The sequence below is a fragment of the Prionailurus bengalensis genome, chromosome X (genome assembly GCF_016509475.1).
Source record: "Prionailurus bengalensis isolate Pbe53 chromosome X, Fcat_Pben_1.1_paternal_pri, whole genome shotgun sequence".
Classification (NCBI taxonomy): Eukaryota; Metazoa; Chordata; class Mammalia; order Carnivora; family Felidae; genus Prionailurus; species Prionailurus bengalensis.
In genome coordinates this window covers 39,678,116-39,704,839 of record NC_057361.1, presented here as the reverse complement: position 1 = coordinate 39,704,839, position 26,724 = coordinate 39,678,116, and the positions used below count along the sequence as shown (strand labels likewise).

Genomic DNA, 26,724 nt, shown 5'->3' with positions numbered 1-26,724 from the left:
TAAGAGAAAATACATTTATAGTACTGCAGTGTATTTACTGAAAAAATTCCACATATAAGTGTAGCTATGCAGTTCAAACACGTTTTTCAAGGGTGTGTGTGTGCGTGTGTGTGTGTGTGTGTGTGTGTGTGTGTGTGTGTACTGTTGCTCAGTAAAGCCTATGATATCAACGTATTCCTTCTAAAAATAAAAACAAAGATTTAGCTACAATGATAGACAATATACTGATGATGTTAATAGCAGGAAAGAAATAGTTTACACATCCAACAGAGAATTCTCCTACCTGTATGATAGACACTTATTCAGGAAACTGAAATGTTACAAAGTGTATTTTTGAGCTGGAGAAATTAACATGATACACAGGGTTAAAGAAAGTTACAGAGTTTAACTCAGTTTTCAAATATTGGAAATTTACTGTAATAGAAAAGTCTATAAAAGATAAGCATCAAATATGTTTAAAAACAAGTGCCTCTAGATGATAAAAGACCAATGGGTCATTAAAGCATTCACGTAGTGTTTCATAAGTATTAAGTGGCTAACAGTGAAATACAGATGTGAACACATGGCTCCAGCTCTCAGGCTATTTAACTTTCATGGTTACGTATCTTATAATATTTTTCTTTAAACACCAAATATATTATTTGTGTAAATGTTAAAATAAGTGTACTTGTGTTAAAATTAGGAGATGGTCAACATCATCAAAGGAGGGCTCCCAGGAAGGCAATAGGATGTAGTATGAAAGAAGCAGCTTTAGTTAAACCTGTGTTCTAATCCTGACCTCACCACTTACTAAGAGACTGTGACATTAAGCCTTTTTTTTTATTTCCTTTTATTTTTTTCATCATAACAAGTGTATACTCTTTAATCCCCATCACTGGGGAGCCTGGGTGGTTCAGTCGGTTAAGTGTCCAACTTCAGCTCATGTCATGATCTCGCAATTTGTGGGTTTGAGCCCTGCGTCGGGCTCTGTGCTAACAGCTCGGAGCCTGGAGCCTGCTTCAGATTCTGTGTCACCCTTTCTCTCTGCCCCTACCCTGTGTGTTCGTTCTCTCTCACTCTCTCTCTCTCTCTCTCCCACAAAAAATAAGCATTAAAAAAAAGATTTAGTTATTTAAAACAAAAAAATCCCCATCAGCTATTTCACCCATCCCCCTACCCACCGGCCCTGTGATAGCCACCAGTTTGTTCTCTATAGTTAAGAGTCTGTTTCTTGGTTAGTTTGCCTCTCTCTTTTTTGTTCCCTTTTGCTCGTTTGTTTCTTAAATTCCACATGTGCGTGAAATCATATGGTATTTGTCTCTCTCTGACTGACTTAATTCACTCAGCATTATATACTCCCCTAGATCTACCCATGCTGTTGCAATGTCAAGATTTCATTCCTTTTTTTTTTATAGCTGAATAAAATTCCAGTGTGTGTGTGTGTGTGTGTGTGCGCGTGTGTGTGTGTGCGTGTGTATACACACACACCACATCTTCTTTATCCATTCATCTATTGATGGACACTTGGGCTGCTTCCATAGTTTGACTACTATAAATATAGTTTGACTATCATAAATAATGTTGCAATAAACCTGGGGGCATATGTATCTCTTTGAGTTAGTGGGGGTTTTTTATTCTTTGGGTAAATACCCCATAGTGTGATTGCTAGATCGTAGGGTAGTTCTATTCTTAAATTTTTAAGGAACCTCTTACTGTTTTCTAGAATGGCTGCACCAGTTTGCATTCCGACCAACAATGCACAAGAGTTCCTCTTTCTCCACATCCTTGCCAACACTTGTTATTTCTTGTCTTGTTGATTTTAGCCACTACGACAGGTGTGAGGTGACTGCTCACTGTAGTTCTGATTTGCATTTCCCTGACAATGAGTGGATATCAAGCCACTAATTCTAGTTAATTCTTTAGAGATCACAAGCAGCCTAAAGAGTTTTTCAATAAAAGAGTAAGGTGTAACTGAAGAATAAAAAGAGAGGTTCAAAGCTACAATAGAATCTGTTTGCAATTAAATAAAGAGAGACGTATTTCCAGAGAAATACAGTAGGGAGTAAAGAGGGTTAAGAAAGATTTACGACTTCGGCATGCTTGGAAATATTATGGCTTTGGGTTAAGACTGTCAAAACAAAACAAAGAGGGTGTGCCTGGTGACAAGTCCATATATGCAGCACAGGATAAAACAAAACAACAATGTAAGTTAAAGGTGACAGCCTTGCCAGAAAAAAAGGGAGCCGCCTTCAGAGTTAGATGTGATAGAAATGCAAGGAAGGAAAAGATTTAAAATTCCATCTATACTCCCAATATTAGGCTATGTACTAACTGCAGGCAGAACTCAGTATTTGTAGCCCAATGTATAACACTACAGGTTAGCTGCTAGTGGATGAGTCTGCGGATCTGGAAGGAGACAAAGCTATGTCAACTGTACTGACTGCCATCTTTAGGCCAGAAGAGGCTGCAGTTGCCTAAAGAGTTCTTTGATTTGTTTTGTTTCGTTATCTGAGGCTTGACTGAAAAATTTTTATTTATACCCTGGAATAAATGAGTATCTCAGAGAGCTTATGTTAACTATTTCATTTCATATAAATGACTGATGTACTCAGCTCACTAGCACCTTTCGCCTTCTCAAATCCTGATTGCCTAAAACACATCTTTTCCCTTTTTCTTAAGTTTATTTGAAGAGAGAGAGAGTGTGTGGAGCAGGGGAGGGGCAGGGAGAGAAAGAATTCCAAGCAGGCTCTGCACTACCAGCACAGAGCCCAATGCAGGGCTTGAACTCATGAACTGTGAGATCCTGACCTGAGCCAAAATCAAGAGTTGGATGCTTAACGGACTGAGCCACCCAGGCGCCCCCATCTTTTCCTTTTTATGCAGCATTAATACATATTAAATACATGTTAACATTTGAAAAGCCCTCTGAACAGCATCCACCACAACAGATCTTTGTTCCCACATCCCCCTCTCTCCACACGTTTGAAAAGATTTAATATTACAGATTCAAGCAGACAGAAAGTTGGAAAAGCAAAGAAACAATCCTTTTGTCGCTACATCAGCACCTTCAGAGGCCTTCAAGTCAAATTAATGCACATACTGAAATCTCAGACTTACTGCTTCCTTGTCATTATTAAATTAATATACTCCTCAAGGTTTTTAGTATGTCACATCTGGCTTACTACAAGAGACACCAACTATATGTCTTCTTTGTGTTCCCTTCAATGTGTTCTGCTACAGCTCTCTGGTTCTTGAAGCTACTATAACTTGTGCTTATTGCCTAGACACAGGCTTGTGACAGCCTGGGTTATGGTGACTATTTTGCTCCCTTCGGTATTTCTACAGTGCATTTTGTAATTCTAGGCCATGAGCAGACTGAGCAAAATCGGGGATTCCCAAATTTGCAATGAAAGGCGTGGAGGCACTGGTGATCTTTATATTTTTTATTTTTATATTTATATATTTAAATATATATTAAATATATATTATAATATATATATTTATATCACAGTTCAAAAACCACTCAATACACTGAAGTCACGTGGAAAAATCGAGTGCAATGACTGTGAGTACAATGACAATGCGTGAACAATCACCCCAACCGCAATGGGTTTTCAGAGAGATAGTAATATTCATTTTCTATGGATACTACACAGCCGTTTAGGTCAGTACTTTGGGTTTTTATTTCATTTTATTTTACTATCTCAACACAAATTTTTACTGTATAGCAAACATATATACTATGCAAACTAATTCCCAATGATTCTCTAAGTGAAAGGAATTTAAACAGAGCAGATTCTTAAAAGAACCACAACCTTTAGTTCTAACAGCTACAACAATGAAGAGAACCATGCAAGGATTAAAAAAACAAAAACAGTAATTTTTGAAGAAGCCAAACTCAACATCTATGACTGGAAAACATGCACTCTATGTTCTTATACTTCATATATCTTAGGATGGAGTACTGTCATTCCACCCAAGAAAGACAGAGAGAAGACAAAGAGAGCTCATCTACTCTGATGAAGACCTCTTCACATTTGCCCTAGACATCTGTAATTGCTGAGCAACTAAAACCAAAATTTATTTTGACCACAAGTGACAGACAATGCAACAAAATGACAAACTACTTGAAGGAAGGAGGGAAGGGAGAGAAATCAATCCCTGGCAGGAATTTCAAAGAAAACCCCCAGCTCACCATGAACCATAAAGAAACTTAAAGTTTCAAGGTTTTCATGCTGATATCAGGAACGGGTAATTATTAGATCTCCCTCAACTGTTTTCCTTTAGGAATTCTTACTATCTCCCAAGTTTCTTATCTTATAATTTTGATGTGTGGTCTGAGGTAATTTGCTACTTAATTTTATAAATAACTTACTTCACTTAGTGATTATCATTTCCTATAATCTGCCACACATATTTACAGATACTGACACACGATTTCTATTAAACTGCTCCTAAGGTCCATCACATATATTCACAAGAATATCTATGCTTGTCCTACAGCCCAGGGCTCTCTGGGATTCTTTTCCAACCCAAGGAAGAGAAATCACCGCCCCATCTCCATGGCTTAACACAGCCTGTCTGACAGCTCCATCAGCTCTTTGGTTGGGCAAAGGTTAACGGGTTAGCTTTGGGGTGAGGAGTGGCAAGGAGGTATGGTAGATGCAGCGAAAACCCATTCAAATCCTGCTTCAAGGAAGGAATACTGGGAGTCCTGCCCGCAGACAGCCTCCAGCAGTGAGCTGCCTTAGGTGCAGAGCCACCTTGCCCGAGGTCACACTCCTTCCCAGACTGGCCAGTATCCAGTATCAAAAGGATGGAGTATAAAGGCCTGTTCACCTTGCCCCAAAGTTGGGATAGCTCTGAAGGGCCATTCTAGCTCCAAGGCTCCCCACGGACCTGGCCAAGGCTGTGACAGCTCAATTTCTCACCTCTGTCCACTCCTCCCTCTTCTCCAATCCAATCCTTTGTCCCCTACCTTCCACAGGTGCTGATCCTAAAGGCCCTCCTTACTAAATATCCTGAATGCTCAACTCCCTCCAGAGGAATCCAACCTGCAATAGGCCGTGTGCACTGAGCCTTCGTTTTCCTACAATAAGGATAAATTCCGAGAAGCCAAATGACCCAATCAGATGATCAAAATTGTTTTTAAAAATTCAAACTCTTCAAACAAATTGCGAACCAGAAAGGCTTTAAAAAACTGTTTTAGAAAATCTTTTTTCCCTTCTGCTTCAAATTCATCTGACAAGACAGGAAATATCTTTTAATGAATAAATCCATAACAGTAATGATAATCAAAGTATACCATCTGCAGATCAGAAATTTTTAGGAATTCCTGTAAGACAGGAAGGAAGATGGGATCAGAATGACAAGTAAGGACAGAAAAAACACAGTCCAAAATGTACACAAAACAGATTCTACCATTCTGTACTGCAGAAGTAGAAGCAGTTTCTCACAAGGAACCCCAAGCTCAGAAAATTCCACACAAAGAAGAGGACTCATGACTATAATTAAAGAAGTGTCTTCAGGGGCGCCTGGGTGGCACAGTCGGTTAAGCGTCCGACTTCAGCCAGGTCACGAACTCGCGGTCCGTGAGTTCGAGCCCCGCGTCGGGCTCTGGGCTGATGGCTCGGAGCCTGGAGCCTGTTTCCGATTGTGTCTCCCTCTCTCTCTGCCCCTCCCCCGTTCATGCTCTGTCTCTCTCTGTCCCAAAAATAAATAAACGTTGAAAAAAAAAATTAAAAAAAAAAAAAAAAAAAGAACTGTCTTCAGAATAACAGGACCAGTAAATCCCCCACATACATATACCTGAGGAGCTTATTCAATATGTTCGTTGCATGGTTCCTGTTTACTCCCTAAAAAGCCATGGTTTATAATCTCTTCTCCAAAATTAAGTGCCTATTTGGTTGGGGCCAGAGCTTCTCATCTCGTACTGGGTTCCAAAGAGGAGGAGGAAGCAGCCCGAGGCAACAAATGTCTCCATAAACTGGTGGTGGTGGTGGTGATGATGGAGTGTGGAGGGGCCTGCTAGAGACAGGCTCTACTTCTGGACTTACAGGAAGATGGTGAAGAGTGGACAGAAAGAATTCAACAATTAGTATATAGAAAGGAATTTTTTTTTAAAAATCTTGGAAACGTGGTCAATAAAGACTCAAGGAGGATTAAAAAAACATCAAGGAAACAGAAGCCATCAGCTTAAAATATTAAAATAGACTAAAATATTAAAATAGAAAAATATACCAATATACTGCATCCACTGCCACCTTCTTCTCCTTCCTGTTACAAATAATTGACCTACTGCCTAGCTATCAATGGCCAGTTCATCTACATGACAGTAAATGGGTCTCAGAGTACCTCTTTTCCAGGACTTAAAATCCTCAAAGGTTATCATTCTCTTCTCCCATCTTATTAGATTACTCCTGCCAGCTAGTTTGCCAACAGTCTAGTTGCCACATACCCCCACCTCACCTCCCAAAAAAGAAAAAAAAACATCCAAAACAAATATTCCTAGACTCTTCATTACCTTCATAGCCAGACACTTTATAAATGGAAAATATAGCTAAGTTCATAAATTAATAAAGTTTTAAAAGCTACTATCTATCTATCTATCTATCTATCTGACAACAAAGCAGCAAGAACCTCTGTCCAATCCTCCATATACAAACCTAATTTTCAAGTCTAGGTCTGTTTATGTGCCTTCAAATTAGCATGCTCTCCAAGTAAAAGATGTGGCATTAAAAATTTGTATTATACAGGATTTCTGTGTCTTTTTTAAAACAGTTTCCTTTAAATGAGTTACTAGCCTTAATTAAAATTAAAACATAGAGTGTTAAATAATGATTAATACCTAGGATCCTGGAGACATTTTCTAAGTACTAACCAGTTTCACAGAGCAATCCCCAAATCCTTCTATCTCTTGCTTTTCAGATTAGAAGACTGAAGCTCAGGGATATTTATATATATATTCCTTATATTATCCTTAACAGATTATATATATATATATATATATATATATATATATATATATATATATATATATATAATCTGTTAAGGATAATGCCACTATAAACAATAGAGATGAGCTGGGAGAGAAACCTAACTTCAAACCTCATATATAACACCCATGTCAAATAAAAATTGCATATTCGTTAGGAAAGTGTTCACCTGACCTAATAAAAAAGTGGCACAATAAAACATCAATATTAAACAGCAGTGATCCTTCGCTCCAGCCCTGAAACCTGCCAGTTGCTTTGCCCACTAAACACATACTATGTTTACTTCCTCTGCATTCAGATGTTTACTATCATCAGAAGGTTAAAACTTTCTGGTTTCTAAGGATACAATTTTTCTTTGCTATGGGTTCTGCCTTTGGTATTGGGGGAGTGGGTGGTATTTGGGGGTGCTTTATCTTCCTAAGTGAGTAATGATCTGCATCAGCAGCTTGGTACTATAAAAAGGACCTATCTCGGGGGCTGCCTTCAGTCATTTAACTCACTTCTTACAGGAAAAAAAACTTCAAATGAATAAAAAATGTGTTCTCTCCGGTGCTCAAGCTCATATGTAATCACCTCTCTGTGTTACTTACCTTTACAATAACATGACTACAGATCAGATTTTCATTTAAATATTTTCTAGCTAAAATGGAAGTTTTGCAGCCAGGATAAAGAAGAGAAATACAGAGTCTCTGTTACTTCTCCAGAGTGTCCATCAATGGCTCACTTTCTACTATGGTAGAACCTTTAAAGGGCAGGGATTTTTCCCAAAACAGAACAGAAGTGCACGTATAGGTGGTTATCAGTTTAACTGGTCAACTTATTGATGATTTACATAGAGTTACATGAACTTTTCACATTTCTTCCCACCCCATTTTTCTTTCTCATTGTTTAGGATGTTCACAAGCTTACACCTTCTTAAAAGTAAAAATGATAGCTCCCTCAGTAGAGTACAATTACAATTATTTTCAATACATATATAAGTCAAATAGTAATTAACAAGGGGAAAAAATTACCTTTTGGATAATCTTCCAATAAGAGGTTGAAGTGACCTAATTGACAAAAGAAATCAGACTCCACTTTTCCTTCAGCTTTTAAGATTAGAGATTCGTAGCAGCGAACAGCCTAGAAATAAAAAATACAAACATTTAAGAAGAAAGAAAAACCCTAAAATGCATTTCCTTCCTGAGATAATGCACATATCCTCCATTCAATCACCCAAGAAATCAATATATTTCACTTCTACCTCAGACACAGTCCATGCAGCATTCCTTAGATACCTAAGTATTTATTAGAAGAGCCACTGGTTGTGGCATAAATACTTTTCTTACCTATAAAATACAAATAGTTGCCAGATAAGGAGCACTTTGATAACTTTACTCATAAGTTATAAATCTAAATTATTACTGTGGTCCTTGTTGCCATAAACAAATAATATCCATCTTTTGCGCAGATGGAAAGAACTTTATTCAATTATGTGAGAATTCACAGAATCTCCAGAGTAATAATAGCTACCATTAATACTGAATAGCTTTCTGTCATAACCTCTATCAGTTTAAGCTACCATGAACTGCCTTTGCGATGTCTTCTCATGATATACTTCAAACCCACTCCAACTCCGGTCTTTCATCTTACCCTCACATACACCCATTATGTACTCACTCTCACAATGTCTTCACCAAATAAAAAAAGTAACATACTATGTTAAGGAGACTTTTTTTTTTGTAATAAAGAATACTGCAAGAGAAAATGAACGATGGAAAGAACAGACTTCTGGAATCCTGACAAATTCCAGTTGCCATTAGCTACAGGAGATCCTGGGGAACTTCTCTCTGACTCTCAGGTTTAGTAACAGAGGACTGACAAAAGGATTCAAATTAGAAGACTTCAATAAGGGTTTATCACAGTGCTTAACACTCCATAGATACTTAATAATTGTTTCTTTACTTTCTCATCAGATAAGTAAAAGCTCTCTTTCAAGACTGTTTCAAGCTTTCCAACAGTTTGTCAAAATTTTCCTGCTAATGATTTACTCTACAATGTTATGTGCTATAAGGTGTCCTGGAGTCACTAAAGAAAACGTATATGATTTCTCAAATCTCTGGGTACAATCCCAGGTTTGGCCCCCACAAAGAAAAGAAGCAGAATAGCTTCTGTTACCAAAAAATCCTTTCACTACCACTTCAAGAGCATTTGATGAGGTAAGAAAATGTGATGTGGGGCAAAGTAACCACTCAAAATCTCTTGATTTTTCCTCTCCTGTGAAATATAGGGCCTTTTGATGGAGAGTCTCAAAATGTCTATCCTAAAATTTACCTATGCAAAGCACATACGTAAATGTTCATCAAGTTTGGAGAAGCCATTCTAAACCAGGCAAATTCTGGGATGACTCTACTATCCTTAAAGCCTAACATTTATAAAAGGGCTATCTTCATTTCTTATTCCACTCTTAGCTATCTGCATGTGCATATGTACCAAATCACAATCACTAAAAACTAATCATTCTGCTTCCCTGTAATTAAGACTCTGAATGCTACACTGAAGTCTCAGAAATTACTATAATTTGGAGGCATGAAATCTCAAGATCCTCTTTATTTAAGTCATATATAATCCTATCTGGCAGATGGTTAAAAGTACAAAGATACAATTTACTTCAGTACTTTTTAATATCAGAAAAATTCATAAAATTATTGGGCTACACCATGACAATTCTTAATTTTACATTAAATGAGTGACTTTAAAGTAAAGAGTAACTGTAAATAAAGTACTCATTAAAATAGTTATTATCTTTTCTTCTTAAACTCTTAGTAAGCTATTGAGAAACTTTTTCTACTCCTCCCTGATAATTCCTTATGGCTGATCAGCATTAAATTTATGAGCAAACATGGTTCCATAGTGAAAAAAGGATTCAAGTTATAAATCCAAGGAAATTTTCTTTAATGATCTAATAAGCAAACAGATGGCAACACTCTATACTCCCGTCCTATGGTCATACCTTGATACCACTACCATGATCTACTGCCTTATCTTCCAGTGCCCATAAAACAAAGGAACACATCTAAAATGAATACCATACATAACTCTGATCATCATGAAGCATAAAACCAGGTAAAAGCCAGAATGGACAGACTTTCAATTCGCCTATCCACCCATACACTCAGGCTTCACTATCAAGTTCATAATCATTTCCAACAAAGCCAGCATGTACCTACCAACAGATAGTGCTGGTCAAAGATGATGCTGACAGAGCCAAATATTGAATAAGATGAAGAGGAGCAAAAAGTCAGAATAAAGTTTTCCAAGTGCCTGTGTCACCACTTCGTAGTGAAACCTCATGAATTTATTTGAAGTGTCTGAGGAAAACCCTGGCATTAGATACAGGCAAATACTAACAATTTTTTAAAAGCATTTAAAGGAAAATAACTGGGGATAATTTCCAATACTCCTAACTCATACAATAATCTAGAATGAAACACAGTATTTTTACAATAACATTTTTAGTCAAAAGGCTAATTATACACCTAGAAGATCTATATAGATAGTTTAGATTTAGAACAAAGTTTAGATAGACTTCTATAAATCAAAAATATTGCCTGTTAATATAGTTGCTTTTATATTCTTGCTGTTTTTTACTTGAAGTATACGCAAGTAAGATCATCCCCATACAGTGTACACAGGGAAAAAAGGACTAGACTATAAAACAAATGTTAAAAATACAAAGTCATACAGAAACATTATTTATTTGTTCTTTTTACTTCTATTTCCTAGATTGTTTCATAATTAACCTCTACCATTTCTATTCTTATAAAAACCATTAAAAAATTATTATGCTTTCCTCTAGGAATCATCCTATCTCTAATGTGAGGATAGTCAGAAATTTTAATGAAAATCATTTGTATCTAGATCAGCACCATTCAATAGAGCACTTTCTATGATGATAAAAATGTTCTATAATCTGTCCTGCCCAATATACTATCCACTAGGCACATGTGGCTATTGAGCACTTGAACCATGGCTAGAAGTCAACAACTGAATTTTTAAATTATATCATTTTAATTTTTATTTCTCTTTAAATAGACATGTGGCTAATGGGTAGTGTACAGCTGGATGATTTTTAAAGCTTAGAAACAAGTGAATATTTAATCCATATGCTAAATATTAAGAAAGTAAAATTTCTCATGTTCATAAATGAAAAACCTGTAAAAATAATGGAGTTCACCAGGGATAAACAATGCTTTTCACAAAAATCTTTTACATTCTATGGATTCTTCTAGTTAGTGGCTTACACATCTATAATCCTTATCACCTACTGTAAAAAACAGTGAGAATGAGAATAAAGTTAATCATTAAATACTAGAATCAAAGAAGAGTAAACTAAGAACCTACCTCCCAGCTAGGTACAGAATGTCAATATCTTCCTCCCATTACAGTATAATTTTCCACAATGTTCAACATAATTTGCGCTCAGTATCTGCTTTATATTTATTATCTGAAAAACCAGTTCTCTCAGAACAGTGAGATTATTACTGCCCTCTATTTCTAAACCTTGACAGTTGAAGTTTAGAGCTCATTAAACACAGACCTGTAACCAATTTACTTTTTTAATGTTAACATTAAAAATTGCTTAAAAACTACAATCTTGTATGATAAACTTGGTCAGGGTCTAGCTAAAATACAACACTTGTTATATATATATATATTTTTTACATTTTTGAGAGAGAGAGAGAGAGAGAGAGAGAGAAATTTTTTTTTTTACATTTTTGAGAGAGAGAGAGAGAGAAAGACAGACGGACAGAGCGAGCCGGAGAGGGGCAAAGAGAGAGGGAGACACAGAATCCGAAACAGGGTCCAGGCTCTGAGCTGTCAGCACAGAGCCTGACGCAGGGCTTGAACTCAGGAACTGTGAGATCATGACCTGAGCCGAAAAAGTTGGACTTAAGCTTAACCCACTGAGCTAACCAAGCGCCCTGACATTTGTTAATATTTTAGAATTGCTAAATATAGGCAACTTTTAAACAAATGACTTTTTTTTCCAATTTAAAAGATTAGCTAAAGTAGCTGGGACATACAAATGGTAGAGAAAATTAATGTAGATTTAAATACCCCAATGATTTTAAATGAACCAAAACTTTCAGGTTGAGTATAATAAAGATAAGCATGCAGTCTTGCACATAAGTCCTAAAAGCCAGCCAGAGATATACAAGATGGCTCAGCAGCCACCTGAGTACTTAAAAAAGATTAAGGGATTTAAGCAGACTACAGGTCAACATGTATGTCATCCATGAAATACGGCTACTAAAAAAGTACTCATGACCCAAATTAATAAAGCATATTATACAAATCAACACCAATGATCAGCTCGCCACAGTTTACCTACTCTGACCAGATCTCTAACATTATCGCCGGTTCTGAGTGCCACATTTTAACAGGTGGTAACTTATAGAGAGCTACAATTTTGGTGAAGAATGGAGGAACTATTGTACGAAAATTATTTTTTTTAAGTTTTTTAAGGTTTATTTATTTATCTTGAGAGAGCAGGGAGAGAAAGGAGGAGAGAGAGAAAATCCCAAGCAGGCTCCACGCTGTCAGTGCAGAGCCTGATGCAGGGCTCAAACCTGAGCCAAAATCAAGAGTCAGATGCTTAATCCAACTGAGCCACCCAGACGCCCCTGTATGAAAATTATTTTAACTAAGTTTAACTGAAGAGAACTATCAGGGATGCTAAAGCTTTACTCAAAAATTCAGAAAGCTGTCTGTTAGGAAATAAGATTAACTGCACTTTGGGTACTCCAAACATCAGACCAATGAATGGGTATAACTTATAAGCAAGTTTACTCCAGTTCTATCAGAAAAGAGGAAAACTTAAATATGCCAAAAATTAAATGTGCCATCTTTGGCTCATATAAATGCAAAGAAATAAAGCATAAATTACTAAGCTATCTTAATGAAAGTTAGAAAAGAGACTTCTTACTTTGGAAACAATTCAAGAGCTGCATTTTTTAAAAAGATTCCTTGGGCTTCTATGATATAAACAAAGTATAATATTATATATAATACAAACACACACACACACACACACACACATACATGTGAGTGCATCTCTCCTGAATTAATTGCATGATTAGTTTATTTTACTTGTATTTCCATAATTAATTTCTAAATCAATACAGTATCCTGATGTGTTCCCTTCAAGCCCTAAAAATGTTTGCACTGTTAAAGCTGATATCGTTCCCAGAAATATGTCTCAAAAATAACGAGAATTCTTCCCTTTTCCAAACATTCAGCAATGCCTTTGCCTGGCTGCTTCTCAAACACCTTACAAATCCTGAAGAGTTGAAACTACCTGAATCTAAATCATTTTTTGAAATTTCAACTCACATTTTTTAAATGAGGGAAACGTTGCACACTTAAAATGATAATCTTAAGAATTACTGATTAATGACCTAGCTATTCCTGAACTCGTATATCAGACTTCCATACCTGTTTACTGTTGCTGAAAAATTAAAGTGTACATATCACCAATTCTAAAGGGTATATACAGTGAAAAGTCTGTCTCCTAATCCTGATCCCAGCCAGCCAATTCCCGTTCCCAGAAGCAACAAACATTAAAACTTTCCTACTTTATTCAAGGTGATTTTGTGCAGATGCAAGCTGATAGGACTTTTCCCCACTTATATATACACATTGTTCTTCTGCAACTTGCTTCAGATTCTAGGTGTCCCTGATATCCTTTCTCTTCTTTCTGTTAAGAGAACCCCTAATTTAATTACACATACATTTCTACAGAATAAATACTGGGATCCCCAGCCATCCTTGTGGGTGCAGTCTGAGGTTAAGTTCTGGCCAATGGCATACCAGGAAAGACATGCTCTCCTTCAACCCCTCCTCCCCCTGGCTGGAATCACCTAGATGGCGGAAGCAAAAGCTGAGGATGGAGCAGAGGAAAGCAGAAGCCTAAATTTCTAGAACAGTGGAGTTGCAAAGAAGCCTGACACTGATGACTGTCTCTGAGAATTATTTTATTTAACAAATGAGTATGCAGCCCTCTTCCTTCGTTTAAAAAAAAGGCGGGGTGGGGCAAGGAACCTGGGTGGCTCAGTTGGTTGAGCGTCCGACTCTTGATTTCAGCTCAGGTCATGATCTCATTGTCGTGAGATCGAGCCCTGCGTGGAGCTCCACACTGGGCATGGAGTCTGCTTAAGATTCTCTCTCTGCACCTCTGCTATTCACATACATGTTCACTTGCTCTCTCCCTCCCTCCAAAAAATAATTTTTTTAAAAGAAGATAAATTTAAAAATCCCAGTCACCTAATGAAATCATTAATACATACAAAAAGGATAAAGGAAAAAGGAATCTAGTTAACTGTTACCCATACTTAACAATTTAGAGAAGATGCAAGAACTTACATGTTTGTTAATCTACCCTATCTCCCTCTCTCCAATTTTCAACTAATATACATCTTCTGCATCAAAATAAAGGCAGTATAACAAAATCTAAGCACCTCAGTCTTGCTCCTGGATTTCTCAGCCTCTCTGGACCTACTGCTCTTCATTCAGTGGATGTGCTGGATACTAAAGAGTAAGCAAGCATCATGCACGATGCTATCATGGCACCCTACATACCATTCTTTTTCAAACAAACTATTGAAAATGCTTTGCTATTACAAAATATTCTTACAGAAATACACTACTGAAATCAAAACTAGATAACTTAGTAAGTTGCTCAAATAGCTAATATTAGAGGCCTTGATATGTACCAGGCATTATTCTAAGCACTTTACAAATATTTATTCATTGAATCCTCACAATGTCTATATGAAATAGGAAGACCCTACTTCATTGATAGGAAAACTGAGCCACAAAGAAAGCAAATCCTGTGCTCAAGGTGACAGTTACGAAGTAGGATTCAAACAGTATCTGAGGTTACAGTACAGGGTAAGCAGTAAGGTGTTCAACTCAGACCATGCCTAAGGACCTAAAAGTCATTTCCAATATTAAGGACCCCATAAGCAGCTCTTCCTCTTACACTCCTACACACTAGCTCCCTCTACACCAAGCAGAAAAGCGTAAGATCGCCACTTCCTGCTCCCACCATGCCACAGGAAGACTTAGCCTCACAGTTCTTTACCAGATTTTCTCACTTTGCTTTACTTTAAATCACATGAAATGCAACAATTCAAAAAAAAAAAAAAAAAAGACACACAATCCAAACAAACAAAAACACCAAGTCCCCAAATTCAAAAGCCACCTTTGGCAGAAAAACACTACTGTTCATATATATATACGCATATTCATATATATATATATATATATATATATATAATATACACACATATATAAAATATAAAACACATATAACATTTTCGAGATGAAGACTTCACCCTACTTTTTTGTATCTTCTGCATTATATCTCCTTAGTTTATCTAGTGTTGTTCTTGTCTCTTTCTAGTATATTTGGCCCCCAAAAAAGGCCAAATACAGCTGCAACAAAGCACACTAGGCTATACTGTCTGATCTGTCAACAAGTTGCTGGATTACTACTAATTCTCCAGAGTTAGTAGGTTTTAACCTTTATCGTTGATGCACGCAGACAAACAAATGAATAAACTCTACATCAGCACGCATGTACAGACGTATACCCTCCCAGCACCAGCATTAAATTTGAAAAAAGCTATTGTGTCAAAATGCCTATGTTATTTTCCAAATATTTCTTTTCTATATCATGCTAAATGTAACACCATGTAGACACGGCATAGTCAAGTTATTTATAAAGTTTCTTCAAATCAAGTATGTATATTAAGTTTTGAATAATCTTTAAAACGATGTATATTTTAAATTTGAAGGTAAGGAATGTAGGAGACAGAATTTCAGCAGAGTGACTTCTATGACAAAAGCCCAAAGTAATCTTGTGATTTCCCATATAAAACAGTAGGCATTATAGCTTATATTTTAACTAATTTGCTTGCTACTCCATAGGGTCTATTATTTATCTAGAGGAAGACAGTGGCAATCTTATATGCAATCCCTGTCATTTCAGCTGTACACATTTATTTCAGATTTCCAAAAATCTACAAAAAAGGAATAAAGCCATCTACAACAAAATTAAGCAGACCAAATTTGCATAAAGGCAAAAAAAAACACCCAAAACCTGTATCTATTATGCCTGCTATAACCTGGATACTTGCTATAATATATACAGTTCAAGTTAATATCTGTGGTTGTAAAGTATGCATTCATTTGTTTTATACACATTTCTAAAATAATAATAATAAATGCACATAAAAAGGACCAAACATTCCATTGGAGGAAAGAGCGGGGAGGAGCCATCGCATTTATCAGCATAAGCTCCACTGAACATCATCTGCTTTGAATTCTACAATTTTTTTAAGTTTATTTATTTTGAGAGAGAGACACAGACAGACAGACAGACAGAGAATCCCAAGCAGGCTCCACACTGTCAGTGCAAGGAGCCCGATGCAGGGCTTAAACTCACAAACCTCGAGATCGTGACCTGAGCTGAAGTCAGACGCTTAACTGACTGAGCTACCCATGTGCCCCTTAATTCTACAATGTCTAATAGGTAGTAAGCACTTCAATTTATTTACTAAATGAATGAACAATCCTTAAAACTAGAGAATCTGCAACACAGTAAAGGCGCCTCCCCAAAGACAGCACTTTAAGAAAAAAACAAAAAAGCTTTTTAATCAGTCTGAATATACCCTTAGAGACTTTTCTCTATGCATATATTCAAATAGTTTATAAAACTGCATACAAAGATTTGTACTATTTCTTTAATTCAGTATTAACCGCTTACCATACCAAAACATAGATATATATCAAAATTAACACCTCATAGCATTTTACTGAACAGCTAAACCACAATCTGTTTCTACTGAAGAGAATCTGGTTGTTAACCAAGTTCTTACTATTATTACCCAATGAACATAATTTGGACAATTTATATTTCTTTAGGATAAATTCCTCACAGTCAAACAGAAAGCACAATTTAGCTTTGATAATCCCACCAGCAAAGCAGAACCAATGTAATCTTCCACCAGCAATGCTCATTTTCAGTTCTTTGATTACTTTTTTCCAAATATTTACTAACTGAGTTTATTACTTCTTTCATGAACTATCAACTTGTTTGTAGACTGTGCACATTTCTCTACTGGATTATGAACAGTTTTTCCTAAATGATTTGTCAGGTGCTATTTATATGTAAAAGACTTTTACATACAACGTTGTGGCAGAATATCCCTTCCTAGTATGCATTTGCCTTTGAATTCTTTACCAAGTTATTGATGTAAAAGGTTCCTATTTTCTCAAAACCAACCACCACTTCCTTTAGTAGGTATGTTAGGCTCAAAATTATAAAACCCCAGTCCCTGACCTGATGAACACTCACCAATATTTTCTTCTATTGTAAAGAAAGAACCTAGCTAATTACATTTTTCTCTCCTGTGTCATTTTGTACTGGCCCAGCATGATTCAGGATCTGTAATTCCTATCCTTTCTCATCAACGAAAAAACTTAACACGCAGCTCTGTTTCTGTGATTTATATTCTACATAGAATGCTTTCTAACACATGCACTGGGAATAGGTTACCAGGAGTGCTGAATGAAAGAGAGGTAGCCTCAGCCTCTGGGGCTGCCAGGTAAAATCAGCCAAGGTGCCAGGGCAGCCTGAACCTCTCAGCCAGAGCCACTGTTTATGCACCATCACCCATCTTAAGCACCTTCAATAGTCTCTACTGGTCATGAGTACAAACTATTTTTCCATGCAGGCCATAAAATGAAAAGGGTTGGGGTTTCAAGCAACCTGGACAACCACTCTGCAGAAAACTAAAAATGTCAAGACAACCAACTGTGGCAGTGGGAGTAACACAAGGTTCTTAATGTGAAATTTCCCTAGTAAGAAAATTAATTAGGAAGAATGGGCTTGAGGGGTAAGGGGGATGAGAACTTGGGGGAGGGGGTAGAGAGAGTGCTGAAACAATTTTTTGCACTGAGGACATCTGAAAGTGTGTGTGAACCTGAGTGCTGGGTTTAGAGGCCTCATTCAGGGGCAGAACACAAAGCTGGGGACCACCCAAGAAGAGGAGTCAAATAAGACACTCTCCCCATTGGAGAGACTGGAGGACACTGAGACCTCAATGGGCTACACCTTCAACCTAAGTGTAAACTAAAATAGGATAATAATACAATTGTTAAATTTTTCTTTTAAAACTGGCATTGAAAGATGAGGAAAACTATCCATTCCATAATGGCAATGATTGGAGGGGAAAACCTCGAGTATTTGTAACCAAAACCCCAAATTCATTCGACTTGGGTAGAAGATAAAATCTTCAAGCAAGAATTTAACTATATGCAGTCCTCAACTAACAGCAATCCAAAGCATAGGCCCAAATCAAACACACTACTATGACATCCCTGGCCTAAAAAGAATTTCTACAGCTCTGAAGTAAATTCTTTATATTCAAAACGTCACTAAACATGGAAAGAGAAAAAGAGCAGAGCAAAAAAAAAGGTGATCAATATGTGGATCTATTAAATGAATATTGCTTAATGCAATATATTAATCACAACAAAATAAAAATAGAATAAATATGCTAAGAGTAAAAGATTGTCAGCAGGATGCCTGGATGGCTCAGCTAATTAAGCATCCGACCTTGGTTCAGGTCATGATCTCTCAGTTTGTGAGTTTGAACCGCACATCGGGCTCGCTGCTGTCAGCACAGAGCCTGCTTCAGATCCTCGCCCACCCCCGCTCTCGCCACGCCACGCACACGTGTGCTCTCTCTCAAAAATAAACATTTTTTAAAAAAGATTGTCAACACTTTTTATTACAGATTTATGCAATTTATTAACACATCTAAAATATAATATAAAAAAGATTTAGAGAAAAAAGACAGAGAAAGAAACACTACACAAATATAACCAAAAGAAAGTTGGCACTGTACCAGGTATCATGAATTACAATAACAATACAGAAATAAAGAGAACTGACACATAAATACAAGTATTTAGCAACAGACTAAAGAGCTCAGAAACACACCTTTATATATATGCAAACTTCTAACAAAATAGGCAAATAATAACCTAACCAAAAAATAATGGTGAGTCAAAAGACTATTTGTAAGAAGGAAGGAAAAAAAAAAAGACATTAGACTTCTATATCCACACATACAAAAACCTATCCCACATGAGTTAAAGACCTAAATGTAAGAGGCAAAGCTACCTAAACCTATAAGAAAACAGCAAAATGACTTTGATTTTCAGCATAGGTTAGGAATGCTTTAAACATAGACAAAAAAAAAAAAAAAATGCTAGTCATGAGAAAAAAAAGGTTGATAAGATTAATTCAATGACATCAACGTTTGGGACTTTAGTTTATAACATACACACGCACGCACGCATACAAGTATAAAGGCAAGTCACAAACTGGGAAAATAACACTTTTCAACACATATGGTGAGAAAGCATCCACATTCGGAATATATAAAACTCCTAAGAATCAGTTACACTCAAAAGACTACTGAGGAAAATTTGGTCTGCCACTGTGATCTACAAACTGTTAAGAATGAGCAACACAGCAAAACACAAATTGTTGATTAATAAAGATCAAGGAACAAACAGTTGCATGACCCACTCCCACTCCTTAGATATTTCACAAGGGTTCGTGTCTAAGAAACTACTAAGAGGTAAACCTACCCCAGCCTATCATAACAACAAATTTTTCCAGTATGACTTGAAAAGTTTTTAACTCAGAAATTCAAAGAATAAAAGTAATAAAAATATCAAGCATATTCCATCTCCTATTATTAGCGGCTCTTCTAAAAATTTGCTCCACTAATCTGAAAAAGTTCATCTGAACAATCAGTCCTTAAAGCACACTGTACCAGGAATCTGGAATTAAAAGAAAAATGCCTTAACACTAAATACTCATTTAAAATGTTTTTATGTAAAATATGAAAAGTGACCATCCAAAATACCATTTCAACTTAGTTTACATCTCTAGTAAGCTCATACTTAAATTTCTATTTCTGGGTGGCTCAGTCGGTTAAACGTCCGACTTCAGCTTGGGTCATGATCTCATGGTTCGTGGGTTCAAGCCCACGCTGGGCTCTGTGCTGACAGCTTGGAGCCTGGAGTCTGCTTCAGATTCTGTGTCTCCCACTCTCTCTGCCCTGCCCCTGCTCACGTGCTTGAGCACGCACCCTCTCTCTCAAAAATAAAAATAAATAAACATTAAAAACTTAAAAATAGATAAAAATAAATAAATAAATTTCCATTTGAAATCAGTGAAATAAAGTATGAACCCATTAGCCTTAGGAAAAACCTTAAATCTAGTTTCTCTATGTAAGACATACATCCGAATTACTGGAATGACATGTTTACTGACATTTTAATCTTCCACTCTATGAGGAATTTTGATGTTTAAAATTCTTAAGTCTTTGGACTTCTGCTTGCAGGCAAGATGAAGTGAAATGGACCAAATTTACTCCTGAATGAAATAACTTAAAAACAAGAGAAAATGTGTGAAACCAAATGTTTTCAGACGTTGGATACTGGAGAATGCATAACCGTAATCTTTGAGAGTAGGAAAAAAAAGTACGTAAGCCCTAAAACTACCTCAAGCCTACTGCCTAGAAAGACTTCTCAGGCTGCAACACAAGCACAGAAAATTTTCTTGCCTGAATCAATGCAAGCTAGAATACAACAGAACTTTACAGTTACTGAAAGGAAAATAAATTTGCCAACTTACAATTCTATACTCAGGAAAACCACCTTGTAAAAAAAAGGTAAAAGTACACTTCTCCAGATACGCAAAAGTTAAAAGAATTTAACACTAGCAGACCTACAGTCTAAGAAACGTTTAAAAAAAAAAAAAAATTCTCAGGCAGTAGGAAAGTTATACCAGATGAAAATCTTGATGCAGAACACAGAATAAAGACCATCAGAAATGGTAACTGCATGGACAATTACAAAAGATATTTTTCTTATTTTTTTAATATCTCCTTAAAACACAACTGACCCCCCCCCTCCAAAAATCAAGGTGGGGGGCCTCCTATCACTAATAAGCAAGTTTAACAAAGTCACAAGATACAAGTTCAATATACAAAAAATAAATTGCATTTTTATGCCCTAACAATGAATAATTGGAAACAAAATTTTTAAATGCCATTTATAGTAGCTCCAAAAATATGAAATATGTACATATAATTCTAACAAAATATGTGTATCAGAATCCGTATGCTGAAAACTACAAAACAGTGATGATTTATTCAAAGACCCAAATAAGTGCAGAAATCCTATGTTCATGAATTAGAAGATTCAATAGCATTGGGGCGCCTGGGTGGCGCAGTCGGTTAAGCGTCCGACTTCAGCCAGGTCACGATCTCGCGGTCCGGGAGTTCGAGCCCCGCGTTGGGCTCTGGGCTGATGGCTTGGAGCCTGGAGCCTGTTTCTGATTCTGTGTCTCCCTCTCCCTCTGCCCCTCCCCCATTCATGCTCTGTCTCTCTCTGTCCCAAAAATAAATAAACGTTGAAAAAAAAAAAATTTTAAAAAAAAAAAAAAGGAAGATTCAATAGCATTAAAATAACTCTCCCTAAACTAATTTATAGATTTAATGCAATCCCGAACAAAATCCCATCAGGAATTGTCTGTAGATACAGATGAAGTGATCATAAAATCTAAATGTAAAAACAAAGAAACTAGAATAGTCAAAATAATTTTGGAAAAGAATGACACTGAAGGACTCCTATGACCCAATTTTAAGGCCCATTATAAAGCTACAGAAATCAATCAAAACCATGAGGTGCCATTACATACCTAACTGAATGGCTAAAAAATTTTTCTCACTTTACTGAGATATCACTGACATATAAACATCATGTTAAGTGTAAGGTTTACAATGTGATGATTTTGATATACGTCTACATTGCGAAATGATTATCACAATAAGGTCAGTTGGCAAATCCATCACCTCATATGGTTATATGCGTAGCGAGAACATTTAAGATCTACTCGCTCAGCAGCCAGCTCTCAAGAATACAATACAGTACTGTTAACTAAAATCACCCGGCTTTACATTAGATTCCCCCCCAACTTACCCATCTTACAACTGAAGTTTTTACCTTTTGACCAACATCTCCCCTGGCAAACACCAATCTACTCTCTCCTTCTATGGGTTCTACTTTTTTAGATTCCACACACAGTTAGGGTGAGATCATACAGTACTTGCCTTTTCTCTTTTTGACCTAATTCATTAGCACAGTGCCCTCAAGGTTCATGAATTTTTTTTAATGTGACAATACCAAGTGTTAACGAAGATGCAGAACTGGAACTCTCACACATTGCTAGTGAGAATGCAAAATGGTACAGCCACTTTAGGAGACAATTTGACAAGTACAAAGTTAAACATACATCTATCACATGACCCAGCAATCTCACTCCTAAGTATCTGCCCTAAAGAAGTGAAATCTTATGTTCATACCAAAACCTATATACATACATACCAAAAACTACCGTTTATATAGCAGCATTATTCATAATCAATTAAAACTGGAAACAATTCAAATATCCTTCAACAGGTAAATGGATAAATTGTGGTACACCTATACAATGGAATTCTACTTATCAATATAAAGGAATAAAACCATTGATATAGCATGAATGAATCTCAAAGGTACTATTATGCTGAGTAAAAGAAGCCAATCTTCAAAAGACCACATAGTGTATACATTTGTCAAAAATCACCAAACACCTAAAAATAGGAATAGAATATATGTAAATTTTACCTTGAAGTTTATTTTATTTTTAAATTTTATTTATTCATTTTGAGAGAGAGCTCATGCACACGTGCGAACAGGGGAGGAGCAGAAAGAGAGGGAGAGAGAGAATCCCAAGCAGGTTCCGTGCTGTGAGCACAGAGCCCAAAGCGGGGCTCAATCCCAGGAACCCTGAGCCTAAAGCAAGAGTCCGCCACTTAACCAACTGAGCCATCCACGGGCACCCTCGAAGTTTAATTTTTAAGAGAGGCTATATAAAAGTAAAAAACAGTAACAATGTGTTTTAGGGTTTGTAACATATATAGAATGAAAATGTATGACAATTATTCAAAAGACAAGAATGGGTGAGATGGAAGTACATTCTTGTTAAAGTCCATACTATGCATGACATAAGGAAAATATATTTGAAGGTAGACTGTGACAAGTTGCAGTTAAAATTACAGAAATTACTAGAACTGGTAAGTATAATAATCAAGCTATAATGTCAATTGTATTCCTATACATGAGCAATGAATAATTGGAATTTGAAAGTTTAAAAAATACCACTTACAGGGGCGCCTGGGTGGCTCAGTCAGTTGAGCGTCTGACTTTGGCTCAGGTCATGATTTCATGGTTTGTGGGTTCGAGCCCCGCGTCGGGCTCTGTGCTGACAGCTCAGAGCCTGGAGCCTGCTTCGGATTCTGTGTCTCCCTCTCTCTCAATGCCCCTCCCCCGCTCATGCTCGTGCTCTCTCTCTCTCTCTCAAAAATACATAAACATTAAAAAAAATTTTAATACCACTTATATTACTCCCCAAAAATGAAGTACTTAGGTATAAATCTAACAAAAATGTATATGACTTGTGTGTGGAAAACAACAAAACACTGATGAAAGAAACCAAAGAACACCAAAACAATCAGAGAAATATACCATGTTCACAAAATAGGAAATGTTATTAATATCAATTCTCCCTCATTTATATAGATTCAACGCAGTCCCAATCAAAATCTCAGCACGCTCCTTTGCACATATTGGCAAAGTGATCTAAAGGTTATGTGCAGAGGGGGAAATGGGTGACGGGCATTGAGGAGGGCACTTATTGGGATGAGCACTGAGTGTTGTATGTAAGTGATGAACCACGGGAGTCTAGCCCAAAAACCAAGAGCACACTTTACACACTGTATGTTAGCCAATTTGACAAAAAATTATATTTTAAAAATAAAAAATAAAAATTTTTATATAGGAAATTAGCTTTAAAAAAATAAAGGTTATGTGCAAAAAAAGTAACTAGAATTTCAAAAAACAATTTTGAAAAAGAACAAAGTCAGAGGATTCCTATTATCTGATTTCAAGACAATATAATAAGCTGTAGCTTGACCACTAGTCAAGACAGCGTGGTATTGAGGAAAGGAGAAACATATAGATGAGTGGAACAAAACAGACAATCGAGAAGCAGAACCATGCCAATACAGTCAACTGTTTTTGGACAAGGTGCAAAGGCAATTCAACAGAGAAAGGACTGTCTTCAACAAATGGTGGTGGAAAAACTGAAAGCCCATATGCAAAACAACAATAACAAAACCTCAATACACACTTCATGAGGCAAAATAAAGACATATTCACATCTATGAATACAGCCAGCCCACATAAAGAAAAGAAAATAATCTCAAAAGAAAGGTAAAGGATGCAGGAAGAAATGACAAGCAAACAAAATCTTAAACATGTGGGTGACAACTTCAACAGTAATATTTTACGTTTAAAACATATACAGAATTAATATGTACAACGATAGAATAAAGGAGGGGTGAAGGGTAAAGTTTCTATGAATCTTGCATTGCCCAAGAAAAGGGAAAATATACCACTCAGACTTTAATAAATCAAAAATACACGCCATAATCCCCTAAAGCAGCTGTTTTCAAAGTGTGGTTCACAGACAAATGGATGTCTCCTAAACCCTTTCCGGAGGTCTGCTGAGTCAAAGTTATTTTCATTGTTAATACTAAGATGTTATTTCGCTTTTTAGCTCTGCTGACATTTATACTGATGATGCAAAATTAATGGTTAGTAAAACTGCTGGCAACTTAGCAGGAGTTAAGCCAGAGGCACCAAACTGAACCAGACATTGTCATAATCTTGACTACCAAGCACGTATAGTTTTTTTCTTGTTAATGTCAGTTTCACTTAAGAATATCCTTGATGTGGGGCGCCTGGGTGGCTCAGTCGGTTGAGCGTCATAATCGGCTCAGGTCATGATCTCACGGTTTGTGGGTTTGAGTCCCGCGTCAGGCTCTGTGCTGACAGCTCAGAGCCTGGAGCCTGCTTCAGATTCTGTGTCTCCCTCTCTGCCCTTCCCCTGCTCATGCTCTCTGTCTCTGTCTCTCTTTCTCCCTCTCTCAAGAATAAACATTTTTAAAATTTTAAAGAAAAGAATATCCTTGATTAAACAGTAAAAATCATTTTATTAAATGTCAACCCTTTAGTACACACTGTTTTAATAACATGTGTGGCAACATGGGAACTTCATTTAAAGCATTTCTGCTCCATACTGAGGTGAATGGTTGTATTGAGGGAAAGTATACATGAGGTTTTCAGTTGTAAACAGAACAAGTCTCTCTTCATGCAACACCATTTTTATTCAAAAGAATGACTAACAGGGGCGCCTGGGTGGCTCAGTTAGTTAAGGGTCAGAGTCCTGATTTCGGCTCAGGTCATGATCTCACAGTTCTTAGGATCCAGCCCCAAGTCAGGCTCTGCACTGACAGTGGAACCTGCTTGGGATTCTCTCTCTCCTCTCTCTCTGCCCCTCCCAACTTGCTTGCTCGTTCTCTCTCTCTCTCAAAACAAATAAACAAACAAAAAAAGGAGAAGAATGACTAACAAACTATGCTTACTCAAACTTAGGTACTTGGAAGACATTTTCTTGAAAACGAATGAAATGAGCCTGTCATTTCAAGAAAAGCAAGTAACAGTAATCTGATGCCAATGATCAAACTTGAGATGTCAAGCAGAAATCAGAAAGTTAGAAAACTTGTATCTACCTCCACTGTGAGCTTGACAGCTTCCCAAAATTCAAAGGTTTTTCCGATGAGATTGGTGATGGTATTAATGAATGTAATTTTTTTTTTTTCAACGTTTATTTATTTTTGGGACAGAGAGAGACAGAGCATGAACGGGGGAGGGGCAGAGAGAGAGGGAGACACAGAATCGGAAACAGGCTCCAGGCTCTGAGCCATCAGCCCAGAGCCTGACGCGGGGCTCGAACTCACGGACCGCGAGATTGTGACCTGGCTGAAGTCGGACGCTTAACCGACTGCGCCACCCAGGCGCCCCATGAATGTAATTTTTTGACACTGTAGAATATTGTCTCTTGACATTGGAATAACTGGTATTACTCTCCTGTTCCTTCCTTCATGCTTGCCTAACGGCCCCAAACCATCATGTTACTACTATGTTTCTCCAATCCTTAAAAACATTTTTTGCTACTATTCAAAGGTTACAGTATCTTTTTAGTATCTATAAAACCTGAAACAAATCCTCAGTGACACACCCTCATCTTTGGAAAGAAAGAAAAAGAACGCTGTGTACCATCATCAACTCACTGCTGCTCCCAAAGCCTATGAGAGTATCAACAAATCATGAGAGGTTACAAAACAACAATATATAGTAATCATTTGTGACATATTCTAAATAATATGTCACTATGAGTAGGTCCACAAAACCTATTCTCTTTTATGGACAAATCAGACCTTGGGTTAACCAGTTCTTCTACTTCTAAAACCTTTGATAAAGGTGAAATGTCAGATGTATGTATTAGCAACAACACAATTATGGTAAATATCCTAGTGATGAAATAGATCTAAAGTGAGAGAACTGCAAAAAGAGAAGGATGCCATAGCTTTGAGATTTCTTCAGTATAGGGACTCTTAGCTGGACATGTCCCTATTGAAAAGGCAGGGAGAGTATGCTGCCCATAAAACTTACA

General features: G+C 36.8%; 1 protein-coding gene across 8 annotated transcripts in view; it reads right to left on the bottom strand.

Annotated features, from left to right (window-relative positions):
- The window catches only part of KDM6A (lysine demethylase 6A), a 207,304-nt gene that overhangs the window by 129,912 nt on the left and 50,668 nt on the right, over nucleotides 1-26,724 (bottom strand). For all 8 annotated transcript variants that reach the window (XM_043570230.1, XM_043570232.1, XM_043570227.1 and 5 more), the window contains exon 3: nucleotides 7,988-8,096. In XM_043570230.1, the coding sequence (XP_043426165.1) occupies nucleotides 7,988-8,096 (109 nt within the window). The remainder of the gene's footprint in view (nucleotides 1-7,987; nucleotides 8,097-26,724) is intronic.